The 14664-nt window shown below is 36.5% G+C and overlaps 1 protein-coding gene across 1 annotated transcript in view; it reads right to left on the reverse strand.

Annotated features, from left to right (window-relative positions):
• Window positions 1-7007: 7007 nt before the first annotated feature.
• The window catches only part of LOC118823248 (cingulin), a 63286-nt gene continuing 55629 nt past the window's right edge, over window positions 7008-14664 (reverse strand). The window contains exons 20-21 of the mRNA XM_036592710.1: window positions 13453-13616; window positions 7008-11174 (exon numbers count right to left, since the gene is read on the reverse strand). Coding sequence (XP_036448603.1) covers window positions 11033-11174; window positions 13453-13616 — 306 coding nt within the window. The 3' untranslated portion in view covers window positions 7008-11032. The remainder of the gene's footprint in view (window positions 11175-13452; window positions 13617-14664) is intronic.

Below are 14664 nucleotides of genomic sequence, written 5' to 3' on the forward strand. Positions count from 1 at the left end.
CAGTGACCTTGTGACTTCACAAGAGAAAGAACTATTAGAAACTCAGGGTGTGTAAAACATTACAGTGTGCTGCACCTCAGATATGTGTGGGCTGGTTGCTTAACACGTTTGAACCTCTTCTTCTCGATACTCTAGGACACGCCAAGCCATATTTCAGGGATTTAGTCATGGATAATACGTCTGTTCCTATAGCACAGCCTCTCTCAGTGTGGTAATGATGCCCAGAAGCTCTTATTATACACTGATGGAACTCAGCAGTCACACTGCGATGAATAGTGCATTGTGATAAGTGCTATTTAAATGGCCTGTTGAGGATTCACACGCGCATGACTGTTTGTCAGTTTGGAATGCAGCTAATCACACCTGATAAAGTTTAAGGTTGTTTAAAGATGTGTTGTGTTGAGGAATGGTGTTAAACAGTTATATACAGTATTGTGCAATAGTTAGAGACCTTACTTAATGGCCGGTTTGACTGAAAATTAAAGAAAGTGATGGAGCCTAATCTAACCTCAAAACATTTAATAAATGCCTATGGTTGAATTTGATGACACTGGATAATAGTGATCTATGCATCTATATTAGGTTGTAGAAGAAAAAAATTTAAATATATTAATCACATCATGATTATTTTTTAATAATAGGGCTGGCCACAAATTACTATATTGAGGCCACAAGTTACGTTTCTCATAACTCGTTGCATCATAGTAATATATTATAGTAATCCGTATAGTAATCCGTGCCGTCAATATAGTCAATTTTGGCTTCAATATATTAAATTGTGGCTTCAGTGAAATATATTGTGGACTCAATATAGTACATTTTGGCCTCAATATAGTAATTTATGGCCTCACTACAGTAATTTGTGTACTTAATATAATAAATTGTGGTCTCAGTGTAGTAACTTTTGGCCTCACTATAGTAAATTGTGTCCTCAGTTTAGTCATTTGTGGCCTCACAAATGAATAAAATATATAACAAATATATTACATAACTGGGTGTGCACATGTTATATATAGACACAAAACAGCACTCTAAACACTGTATTCTGTGTAATACAAACAAGGCTAACCTGGTACAACAAGCTCATTAAGGCAATGGATGAAAACTAAACAACCTTTCTGCATTCACTGCCACACCTCCACACACCTTTTCAACATTATTAGACATGAAACTGATCTGCTCTCACCCATCATTCAAAACCATTTGCAAGAAACATGCAGCAGTATTTGCATTTTAGCTCCTTGCACATTTAGCTACATTTCCAAATAACCTTCTAAAAAGGTCACACATTCTTTTCAACACCACAAACACATACCTGGCCTGATCAAGCCCATTCTCTGGAAAACCAACACTGCTTTACATCAGACTTGGGTGGTTACTACTTCCATGTACTCAGGCAGAACTGTACCTATGATAATACCTGTACTTTGCTGTTTTATACCAAAAAGAGAAGAACATATTATGAGTATAACAATCACTAACAGATTTATTAAATCAAGCACAGAGCTGTGCAATCTCCATAGACAAACACTAGCAGTAGAATGGGTCATACTGAAGAGACTTTAAACGTGACACTGTCATATTATGAAAAATGAGCATCTGAGAGCAACAACAGCTCAGCTGTAGACCAAGCAACCTCAGCTGTGGTGCGTAGCGTGTAATTATCACCTATCTTTTATGGCATCACTCACTACAGAGTTCCAAACTGCCTCTGGAAGCAACATCAGCACAAGAACTGTGTGTTGGGAACTAAACGATAAGGGTTTTCATGTCCAAGCAGCTGCACACAAGCCTAAGATCACTATGAGCAACGGCAAGTGTAGGCTGGAGGGGTGTAAATCACACCGCACTGGACTCTGGAACAGTGGAAACTTCTGGGGAGTGATGAATCACACTTCACTGGCATCTGGCACTCAGATGGATGATTCTGGATAACAGTAAAATCCTACCTGCTGAAATCAATAGGGCCAACAGTAAAGTTTGGTGGAGGAGGGATAGTGGTCCAGGGCTGTTTTTCAGGGTTTGAGCCCCTTCGTTCCAGTGAAGTGTGACGTTAATGCTACAGCATACACAGACGTTTTAAACAATTATGTGCTTCCAACTTTGTGGCAACTTTTCCTATCCCAGCATGACTGTGCCCCTGGGCACAAAACAAGGTCCATAAAGACAAGGTTTGACAAGTTTGGTGTGGAGGAACTCCAGTGGCCTGCACAGAGCCCTGACCTCAACTACAGTGAACACCTTTGGAACAAACTTCTACGTTAATTGTGAGCCAGGCCACCTGCAAGTTAAGTCTTCCCACTCACATGCTTCCTTTGAGCTACATGATATCAGCTACCGCATCTCATCTCTTTGGACAGCTCAGCACACTTGGAGGAGAACACTAACAGCCAATTCTGTTACGTCAGCTCTCAGACGTGGAGTTCGCTAGCATCACACCGTGAGTATTTCACACCAAACCACTCTGAATGACTTTGCTTACATCTCAACCATTGAATTATGCAGAAATTTGGAATTCTGCTTTAACTGCAGTTCTATATTTGTGATGTGCTATAGCTCATATGAATAATTAGCAAAGATTTTGCACACATGAGCAGGTTGGCACACAAGCACACTCTCACACCCACACAGTGTTGGCAAACAGTCAAATGAAGAGCTTATCTGATTTCATGGTAAGTGAGAAATTCACATGAAAGAGCAAATATATTTGCCAAAGGGAAAAAAACACCCCTACAAAAACAACATAAGTATGTTTTTGAATTTCAGGCATTTTACCAAGAAAGCATAGCTTAAACATAGTCAGTTCCACTGATCAAGCATTTTCTCTAGAACATAATCCCTCTAATGTATCAATGTAACAGGCTTGTAACAGTAGATATTGTTGTTCATGGATTTAAACCTCATTTTCATTCTTATATGCTAGCCCAGGTGTCGGCAACCAAAATGTTAAGAAGATTCATTTGTCAAGTTTCAACAAAAATCTAACCACCTTGGGAGCCACAACATTTTATGTCCATTTTATTTAAGTAACATTTCACCATCTTGGCTGTAAACATGTCTCAACGTGTGGTAATGTCCTAGTATAGGCTAAAGAATATAATGTAAACAAAAACGGAAGAATGGAAGTCAGGTGTGAACATGCACGTTTTAGCACAGGTGTTGCAGCAGTAGGTTTCTTGGGGTGTGTCATCACATTCCTTAAATATTTAATATTCACTGCTGCTTTACGTAATGGGATATTTGTTGTGCAAGCCTTAAGAGGCTCAGAAAACGTTGGACCACTGATGAAAATGCATATTACGTTTAGGGCTGGGCATATGTGGAACGAGGATCAAAGAAAAATTGTGAGTGAAATTTGATTACAGCATATATGTACCTTTTTCCATAGAGACAGTCATGAAAATGTAGTGGTAGAAGTCTGGGCAAGTGACATAAGCAGGAAATGACCCATTGACAAAATGGAAGTGTTATCCTGTCTGCCATAATAAAATGAGGTAAAGGTTTTTTGTTACTGGGATTTATGTGAGTCAAGGAGCTCTTAAAAAAGACTAAAACTGGCTTTAAGGCTGAAACTTTAATGTGACTTTAGTTGCTTGAAACTTAAAAATTTCAGTTGAGTTGCACAGTGTTAAGTGAAGCTCGGGAAAGTCGCAACTTCAGGAAACAGGTTTCATGAAATAGCCAATCAATGTGCTGATAATGTATCATGTGATCATGTCGAACAACATTATTTCAAACACCTGATTTCGGGACAAGAAAATGAACAGATGGTTGAAAAGGAGATCTTCCTGATTAACCTTCCTCAACCATGACAACAAACGAGTTTGTCAAAGCTAACGTTTCTGTAGCTAACAGCTGTTTAAATGACTACTTGTAGTTTTTCTAAAGTTCCTCCCACCTTCAAGATACATCATCAGATGGGAGTGTCCTAGCCCTTAAACCAAAAACTTTCACTTGCAAGGCCATTTCTAGCTATAAGCGGTTTAGGCAGTCACTTAGAGCCCCCAAGCCACCAGGGGGCCCCAACGAGCATGTATTTATTTTGTTTGTTTTACATTGGTTAGTAGGTTGTGGTTCTCCTTTAAATAGTTATTTATTGTTTTATTGTCTTTACTCTTTATCCATTTTCTTTTTCTGATCAAAATGATTAAAGTATTAATTCTTTTGTAATAGGCGCCCCCAGGTAGGGTGTTGAATGTATAGAATGTAGGGCCCTCAAATGTACAGAAATGCATCTGCTCACTCTAGAGACAACTGTAACTCCACTGTAGGAGGCAACTACGCATATTCAGTTTATCATTTTGGCCCGAGTGCTGCTTTTCAGTCGTCAATATATCTAAATTTTCTCATTACGAGATTGTTGGAAGAATATTAGAAGGTTATTTAACCCATTTCTATTTTTTTATTTGTTTTTCATGGTATGTTTTTTGATATGTTTTCGCCTGTTTTAAGATGCTTGAAACAGGATAACTAACTGCCAATGCAGTAAGATAATTTTGCTAAATTACAACTTTGAAACAAGTAAAAACATCTACAAATAGGTTGAACAATCTTAGGATATTCTTACACTTACCTCACAATGAGAAAGATACAGTGTAGAAACAGAAATCGTGCATTAAAATAAGCAAAATAAATGCTTTAATCTTTAAATGTGTTCCCTGTACACTCTTAAATAAGAGGTTCTTTAAGGCTTCTTAGTAAGAAAAAAGGTTCTCAATAGAACCATGAACACTCAAAGACACCTTTGCACGATTAAAAGGTTCTTTGCATTAAGAAATCGTTCTGTGGATTGATGGAAAATGTGTGTGAATGTGCTACTAACAGTTCTACATACAACCTTTCTCTATAGCACCCAAAGGGATTCTTATATTGTTAGAAGCTTGACACCGTAACAATAGAAGAATCCTATATAGAACCATCTAGAGCACGCGTGCCATCAATCCAAAGAATGATTTTGACCTAATGCAAAGCACTGTGTAGCACATAATGAGGCCCCAGTTTTTTCAATCATCGCAAAAATAACAGTGCTGATCAAGACTGCAGACTTTGTGATGACTATATCATCAAATCACCCAAGCTTTGTTACGATTAAACACATTAATGTGATGCCAGGCCTGAAGTAACCAAGTGTACTGACACATAGGATTAAAACCACAGATTTCAGCCAATTTATCATCTCGGTAAAGTGAGAAAATGTGCTAAATGCACACAGTAGCACAAACAGATTTAACAGCAGAACTACGCCATAAAACAGTGAGTGTCTGAACAGTTATCAGACTGAGTAAAGGTTCAATTATAGGTCATAAAATGAGTTCAAAGTTAAAGTGCTCCACCCAGGGAACTGTGTACGCTAAAATTCAGAGGGATCTGAAACTGGGGCAAAGTAACCTGCGGTTGAACTCTTACTCATTTCAAGCCATCATACACGACTGCAACAAATATAGGACTGCAGTTAAAGCAGAATTCCAAATGTCTGCATAATTCACTGGTAAAGATGTAAACAATGTCAAACAGTGGTTTGATGTGAAATGCTCAGCTCTGTTCACAGTGGCGGTGATGGGAACCAGACGTCTGAAGTGTTTAATGTCTCTAAGCCCCCTTACAGAAAGTTACGTAAAATGTATGAATGAATGAATATATACATTCATTATGATGATATGGTCAGTAGTCACATTTATATGAACTTGTTGGACATTCCATTCCAACACCTTGGACATTAATTTGGAGTTATAACAGTTATAACAGCCACTCTTTTGGTAAGGCTTTCCACAAGATTTTGCAATGGGAAACCGTGCCCATGTGATCCTGTTCCTGTTGCGTATGAAACAAATATAGATTTTTTTTTTTTTGCAATAATTCAGCATGTTCGGAGGAGGAAGGGTTGCGCGTGTGAGAACACTATCATACCCGTAGTGAAGCAGTACTTGGGCCTTACACATCACTGAAGGAAACATGAATGGAGCGATGTACCAGGAGATATTCGAGGGGAATTTGATCTCAGCTGCCAAGAAACTAGAGCTGGGGGAAAGATGTCAAAAAGACAATGACCCTAAACATACAACCAAAATGTTTCTGAAAAAGGAGGTTAAGGTGCCTGCACTGCCTAGCCAACCACCTTCATTTGAAAATTTATGGAGGACTTCTAACTTGAGAGTCCATCAGTGGGATCCCTGTAACCTTGGAGAACTGAAGACCATTTGCCAAGAGCAATGGGCCAAAATCACAATGCAGCAAAAAGCTTACCACAGACTTAGCTGTAACAACAACAGCTATGCAACAAAGTACTAATGTTATTCATGTGTGGTGTCTGAATATTATCTTCCCTATTAATCTATTTTTACAAGATATCTTTGTTTCTATCAATTCATACATTTTGTTCATATTGTTCATGTCAAGTACAAAGTCAAAAGACATTAGGTGTGTAAATATAGCTAAATAAATATAGTATATATAGTAAATATAGCTGACATATGCACTGTAAGTACATTAAATAACAAAGTGTCTTGTTTCCTTTCATGGTATGTTCTCCAAATAAAGGACAAGAAGGAACAAAATACATAAGTGTAAATTTATTTGATAGAAACACAAAATTATCCTGCAAAAATACAAATTCAGTTTTAATGGAACTTGAACATGAATCGGATTTCAGCATCTTTGCTTCAAAAGCAAGAGGAACTCTGTACATACAGATTTAAAGTATCTTGTTCACAAGAGAATGATGACTTGATTCCATCAGTGTTTGATTGGAAAAGCTGAAACATTCTATTGCTACAAAAATATATAAATAAAAAAATAAATCAACATCAATTACAAAAATCACTTTGAAATAATGGTTACAAAAGATCTAATAAGGCATTTCAGCTAAATTGCAGTGCATTGCAAGATTTAGGTTTGTGAACAAAACTTGTATGGAATGCATAGATAAAGATTTCTGCATATAATAAGGTGCAGTTTGGTGCCAGAAAAACAGAAACTAAATGGTGTAGCAGGCAAATCAGTCAATGAAGTCCTTTTTCTTTTTCTTTCACTTTAGGGGACACCTATAACCATATTATATGTTCTCTTCTACAAGAAAGGTAATGTATTTTTTAGCAAATTTTAGTGAATAATTTCTACTAGTTTAACAGATTGGGAAAAAAAAATCCAAAAAACAAAATAAACAAATAAAATAAACAAAAAGTAAATAAAATGTGCCATAACTTTTGCACAGTCCATTATGTATTTATTTATGTACTTGATAATTAAACAAATTTTATTTCTTTTTTATTTATTTGTTTGCTAAATTTTATTTTTATTTATCCATTTATTTGTTTGCTTGTTTTTTTTTGTCATATTTATGAACTGCCAGACTGAAATACGGATGCATCTGTCTTTTATGCTTGAGAAAGAAAGCAATATATGAAGTCTATCAACACTATTACATACATATTGTCCTTCATACCACTGTGAGCACAGTGCATAGAACTCAATGTCCTATTCCTAAAATAACAGTTTTATATATAACAGAAGTTAGTCAATAAAGGCTTTTACAGAATAAACTGTAGAGGATAATAATTAGCAGTATGATGATTATATATTGAAAGGATGCACTCATTCAGATGAAGACACTCAAAACATATGTATGAGCTTTGTTTGTATGAAATGTACAAAAGAGCACTAGTACTTGTGCTCAGCTTCATGTGCAAGAATAATGTGTGTCATAATGTATCTCCTGGTGTTGAGCCTAACCTCCCTTTAACATGCATGCATGTTCCACAGGCATAAAGATGCTTTAGATTTGTAAAAGTTGGTCAAATTACATGTTTTGTTGATTTTCTACGTGAAAATAAATGAACACAAGTTAACAAGTTTGACAATATTGGGAACAGAAAAATACTGCGCCACAGCTTTCACACAGGCCATAATCTCTCCTTAAAGATTCAATAAAAATCAAATGTATGCATCTTTTTTGCTTAACTCAGATATAGTTGATCAGCCAAGGATGTATGGTGTCCAAACTTTGCTTCTTTAGTTTTAAACTGGAGCTACGATGCTAATGTAGCTAACCAACACAATCTTTTTTATTGTCTCCTGCAGCATTCATGACAACTGGAAGCTCCATGTTGGAACATCCCACTTCCAGTCTAAAAGCTTTCATCAGCTGTTGGAGATCAGGGAAAAAAATGGATGCTCATGTGAAACTAGCACTTGTTTGGCTGCTGTGTGCATGTTAAAAAGCTAAAAGTTAAATAGCCATTTGGTTAGTGCTTTATTTATTTTAAAAGTGGATGTAGATCTAGCACAAAGGGATTAACCTAGCAATCATCCCAGTTTTCCCGTGTTTAGTGACAATATACACAAATAGTGAATCATACAGAAAAGCAAACTTTAAAAGTCGCCATGTTGAAATCATGGCAAAAGCAAAAGTCAGAGCTCGTGAAAAACTCTGACTTTTCGAGTGGGAATTATGAGTTTGAGGGACATTTTAATGTTCCTACTCAGAAGTCAGAAACTGGTCATGAATGTAGCATAAAATGGCTGCCCCCAGTGTTCAGCTACATGGTGAATTTATGTTCATTTTTATAGCTCACAGCAAGTCATACTGTTCCTGAACCACACTGACAAGTCTGGACCACCTTAATGAACACTTGGATGCGGATTGAGAGAAGTTTTGAGGATGTATTTACAGAAAACATTTGGTTGTCTACGCACTACTGGTGTTGTTAGCAAGGTGAGCCTCGTAGCTCCAGTGCTAAACTAAGGAATTCAGACTTTAATTTTAGACACTAAACATGTCTTGGCTCATTGCTTTTGCCTGGAGAAAACTGTAAATTTGACCTTCTGCCAAACTATTCCCTTAAAAGAAACGGATGTACGCAATTTTCTCTTACCCAAAATGTAGCGAAGCCATGTTTGGTGTCTAAAGTTTGCTTCTTCAGTTGTGCACTGAAAGATGATGGAACTTAACAATTAGCATGTTGCAAATTGTATAACCGAATCACCACAGCTGCTTCAAATTGTGTCAAAAGTACAGACAAAACTCAAGCTTCAAGATGGCTGCTACGGCTTTTAGCTATTCTACATTCTTGTGTCAATTTTTAGATAACAGACCATTTCAGAAACTACATAAGCAAGACTATTGGAGATGAATAAATAGATGTAGGCATGCAGTTAGCATGATGCTACTGTGGTAGAAGCCTAAATTGCTTGTTAGTAACATTAGCCTCACAAGAACCAAACATGTCTTGGCTGATCGACTATATTAGCAGCAGTCATTTGCTGGATGTCATAGAGTGCACTGCCTTCTCCATTTGGTTTGAACTGTGGTTCATAAATTGCTGAATTAGAATGTAATTACTGCAGTATTGTGTACTTTAGCATCCCTGGTATAAACACACCTTGTCACTTCATAAAAGTTTCAGCACTCTTAGTAAAGCCAATGGAATGTGGACCCATAGATATGTATTACCGGCTGTTTCTGGTTTGTGCGCTGCAATTAGTTCTCTGGGCAGCGTAGCTAAATATTATGTGTACTGGTACCCTGCTATTCCTTGTTCCATCAGTGTAATCAATGGAATAGTTTTCCAATAAGCTCAGATTTTTTGGTGGATCAGTTACATTATATCATTTTAAAAGTTTTTTTGTTGTATTATTAGGATTATTTATTATAACAGCATGTAAACTTCATTAAGTGCTCCTTTCCTTCATCTACATTACATTTATTCCTAAGTATGTTCCCCTATATGTAAACTAAACAGAGTTTATTTGTTCTATATCTTTACTATATCTTTATCATACCTTTCAGAACAGGCCTAAGTCCTGTGTACAGTTTGTTCTACAGTTGATACCACATTCTCTGTGGTGGAAGAAGTGTAGGAAGCCTTGTTGAGTTGCCTGCCTCTCAAGCCCCCATTTCCAAACCAGTGTGGGAAGAGTGTACTAAAAATAAACTTCCATTTCTAAACTATATTATGCAACTAATAGAACTTCTTTTATTTGAGATGTTGAAAAACCTGCAAGTTTGAAAACTGCATGTTAGAAAACTGTAAATTCTAAAAGGTCTTGAGGCCCAGATGAATCACGACAACCCACATTTTTAAATCTTTAGCTGTATGTCAACAACATTCACCATCTAAAATAATCTTCCTCCTTTCTGTTTTGTGAAGTCATGTACTTTATTAAATGTCTGATTATTTGTTTTTGAGCTTTTTCCGCACCAGGTATATTACAGATATATACATTTATTTGTGCTCCCAATCAAAGGAATAGTTTGACCAAAAATCGTACTCCAATTGTGGCTGATAAATAACATCAAGTTCTGAATTCATACTGGATCTGTAGTTTTGTAAAACAGAGCTACAAAGCTAATGTAGGTAACCATAACAGTAACTCAGTATCAAAAACTGTTCAGTAATTACCACCCAGGACTGTCCATATTGCCATCTCCACTGAATAAGACTTACTTTTGGTCATATTTCATGCCAAAGTGTCAATCTTCAAATATTATCTTCCAGTAATGTGAAAAAAACCAATACTGTGAGCTATTCTCACTCTGTAGAAGTGAAACTTTCACATCAAACCACTCTGAATGATTTTCTTCCATGTTTACAACTGAATTATACAGAGATTTTTCAAAATCTGTTGAATAAAGGTCATATTGTAATATATAATATTATAACTGTGCTCAATACAGATATCCAACTGTGTCACAACCATAGCACTGCAGTTCTAGGTGTGGAATAAGTGCAAACATTGAGACTTCAGATTAATTCAATGTTAGCTTGTTACTCATTAAAGAGGATTAACAGATAAGTGTATAAACATTAGCTTTGTATTACAAGTTCAAATCTGCAGATCCAAAGTATGAACTGAATTCTGTTTTGCATTAACGGGTATTATTTCAACATCTGTTGCATCATGCTTCCATGAAGATCCCCTAATCCACACTCCCACCACTGTAGAGTAACTTCTGTCTTATGGTTTCAACAGTTATTTCTTAACAGCTCTCTTAATCCAGGTATCCATCAACCAGCCTTCCTCAGTGCACTCCTCCCTAACAGGAGCTGGTCTGTAGATTGCTCTCTGTGAGGATGGAGGTGATGCTCGAAGGGTCGTACAGGCCATCATCATCATCGTCATCTGAGCTGAGAGCTGAAGAGTCCATAGAAATGTGTCGGGCCTGCTGGATCTTCCTCCTGAGAAGAATGAAATATGAAAGAAAGGCATATTACTATGAGGTCAAACTGCAGTGCCAACTGTACACAGTAATCAAAGATGGTCCTTCAAAACTCCACCAATTAACCATTCTGTTACCAGTTCATCACTTACACAATGTAAGACAAAAATACAATTACAAGGATGCTCATTCATAATCAGTGAGCATCCCTGAAAGAAGATCAAGTTTACACAAATTTAACCATCTTATACCAAATGTGGACAATCAGCCAGGACATGTTTGGTGTTTGAAAGGCTCTGAACTGCAAGGTTAATGTAGCTAACAAGTAACAGAATTAGTCAATTAGCAACATTCAAACTGCATGACTAAATCATCACTTGCTCAGACTATGTTGAATAATCTCAACATCTCAAAACAGACTTGCTTATTTGGTTACAGACACTGTATGACACACTGTTGTGGCAGCTAATACTATTATTAACTTTGATGTACTTTTGTCCATTTTTCAGATTACAGTATATTATACAGTGCAGGTCAGGAATTTGGGAGTTATACAGAGGTGCAGTGCACCACAAATCATCATGCCCCATTAAATCCAGTACTTTTTATACATGTTTCTAAAGTGGTAGATAGAAAAAAAAAAACTTAGTTAAACTAAACTTCATGCGGATTGCCACTGCTTGTTGCATGCGTCCTGTATATGGATCATTCTTCCCAATGTTTTCAGACTTTTAAATGACTTGAACTTCAGACTAAAATCCCTTCGATTTGAGTGACGCTGCACCTCGAACTGAACTGAATTAAACAGAACTGAAATCAAATGAACTGAATTAAACTGAATTTATGTTAATTTTTTAAAACAAATGACTCAACATACCACTGTGTCACTACCAAAACAATCATAACATTAAGTTTCAGTACTGACTGTTTCGGCAGTAATACATTTAGCTGATTTTGAGCAAACCTCAAAAATACTAGCCAGTACATGACTGGCAAACGCATAAAAACATAATAGTTTTCATTAAAACACAAAAATTATATTTGTTAGCCAGTAGCAAACAAAGCTTTGAACTGCTGAACACACATTAAAATCACAATATGTTTTATTAAACCACAAAACAATTTAATTTATTTGCCAAAAAATGTGTTTTGGAGATGACCATTCTTAGTGTTCCACACTGATATTCAGCCTTTGGGACACATTTACTTCAAAGCAATAAGATCTAACTGCTCACCATGTGACAATGAGGGACAGGGGTGCAGGCTCACTTCCTGCTCTAAAATAAGGCTCCGCCCACAGACTAAAACTCTAAAACTCGGTAGTGACTTGAAAATGTGGGATTTTTTTTTTTTATTATTTAAAAATTAAATCCACAATGGATCTGAATCTTTTAACTTCACTTCAACAGGAATCCAAGAAATCTTTTTTTAAAAAAAGAGAAAAATACAAACAAAATGTAAGCATTATTTTGACAAGTTGAAATTTAGGGGTTTGGGACAGCCACCTCCCAATAGAAAATGCCCTATAAATGATGATTTTGTATATATGTAGCTTATTACTATCCCTATTAATGTTTAAATAAATCATAACATAATCCTTGTAAATATCTAAGGTCTAAATAATTGTTGTTTTCATTTCTGTTTAGTAGAATGGTCCATATAAGGCTAAATTTGCATCACTTTGTACATCACTTTGAGGGTTTGCATTACTTTATAAACTCTAATATATAGACCTTTGGTGATTTCTTGTACATTTGTTGGCTGCTTTGTTAATTCTCTCCTGAATGTGTGGCTCCTTTGAATAGATTCCTTTATTTTTCTTATCTTTTTTCTTAGTCTTTGCTGATCATTTAAATTTGGCATAGGGGGAAAATTGTGTGGAACTGATTTCTGGTCAAACTGCCGCATTAAAACTTTAAGACAGTGAAGTATATGAGATAGAATGTCTGTCTTATCTCCAATACTGAATACCAGCTCAGAAAGAGTGAGTGGTGAAAAAAAAAAAAAAAAACAGTGAGGACAGTATAAACTTGAGGTGTGCTATATGCTGGGTTAAGCAGCATATGTCAGTCTAATCTGGGTGTAAGAGGCATTATACCGGTGTATTTGTGCTGCTTGAGAAGGAAAAGACCTTAAGAGCTTAGGGCTGATTGCTGCCTGGACAGTGCATTTTCAAGGGACACACTGCCATCTACAGGTCTGAAAGGGTACTACAGGCAGACTAGAACAAAGTGTAAACAACTTTCTTCAGTTAGTTGCATATGAAACCAACAAACCTTTGTGAAACAGTTTCTTACTTGAGTTCGTTCTCCAGTGCTGTAACTCGAGACTGGAGAGCCTCTTTCTGCTCCATTTGTTCCTCCATGTCTCTAATTGCTTTCCTCCGCAAGCCATCCAACCGCTCCACCTCTCCTTCGCCCTCATCCACTTGCCTCTTCAAAGCCTTCACACGTAGAGCCAGCTACAGAGACAAGACTCATCAGATTTGCAATAGAAGGGGCAATGGAAATATGGAATAATGTGTACTGTGACCGTGTAGCAAGAATGCCCTTCTAGAGACATCTCTGAGTACATTTCGGTAGTGGATAGTCTCAAAATTCACCTATATCAAGGCCACGCCCACAGGTTTTCCCAATAAAACATCCACCCTCAAATTTCTCCAGTCAATGGTGCAAATTCAAGGTGGGGGCGGAGGTGGAATTGTGCAAGAGAATTCTGGGGGTTGCAAAATGGCTGTCAAAACAGTACAAAGCTGAGTTGCAAAAAAGTTGTCTGATATTGATTATTATGTGCTAGATTCTGTATTTTTGGGCTCATTCAGACTTTTCAGTGTGCTGCATTTAGACATATTTTAGACTGGTCTCAGGAAGTCTGATGCACTGTAATTCTAATAGCTTCATCAACCATTTGGAGGTCTACCATTTGTCTTTCACAGCTCCTTAAATCCAGACTCATTGTACTCTACAGCATCAGAGTCAGACTGTTCTCTCTGGTGGCCATCTATATTTGCATATAAACCACATCTAACAGCTTGGCTACGCAGTTGACAATTTCAAATTAAAACTCTAATTAAACCCAAAACATATAGTTTTTTAGTTATAGTCAGTAATGATGAGAAGCAAGAAGCACTAACACTTATAGAACAGATATAAACAATCCTTCTTTTTTTATTTTAAATAACTATCACTATTGGGGATTTTGCTAAAATATTTATAGCAACATGCAGGTAGGAAAAAAGTTACTGTAAACAATAGCTATACTGAATAAGTAGGTATTATTCATCCTGTTGTTAATAATAATAATAATAATAATAATAATAATAATGTGCTTTTAATATTGACATATAAAGCATGCAATATCAATTTATTTGTGTAATTGCAGGCATACTTTCTTTACACAGTTTTACATTTGAATTGCTGTATTTAGGCTTTAGCCTCCTGAGGCTCTCCAGTCTCACTGGGGTGAGACAAGACCGCAACAATACTGAACCAAAACTAGCACAAAATGTG

This window comes from Colossoma macropomum, unplaced genomic scaffold, assembly GCF_904425465.1.
Source record: "Colossoma macropomum unplaced genomic scaffold, Colossoma_macropomum, whole genome shotgun sequence".
NCBI classification, from domain to species: Eukaryota; Metazoa; Chordata; class Actinopteri; order Characiformes; family Serrasalmidae; genus Colossoma; species Colossoma macropomum.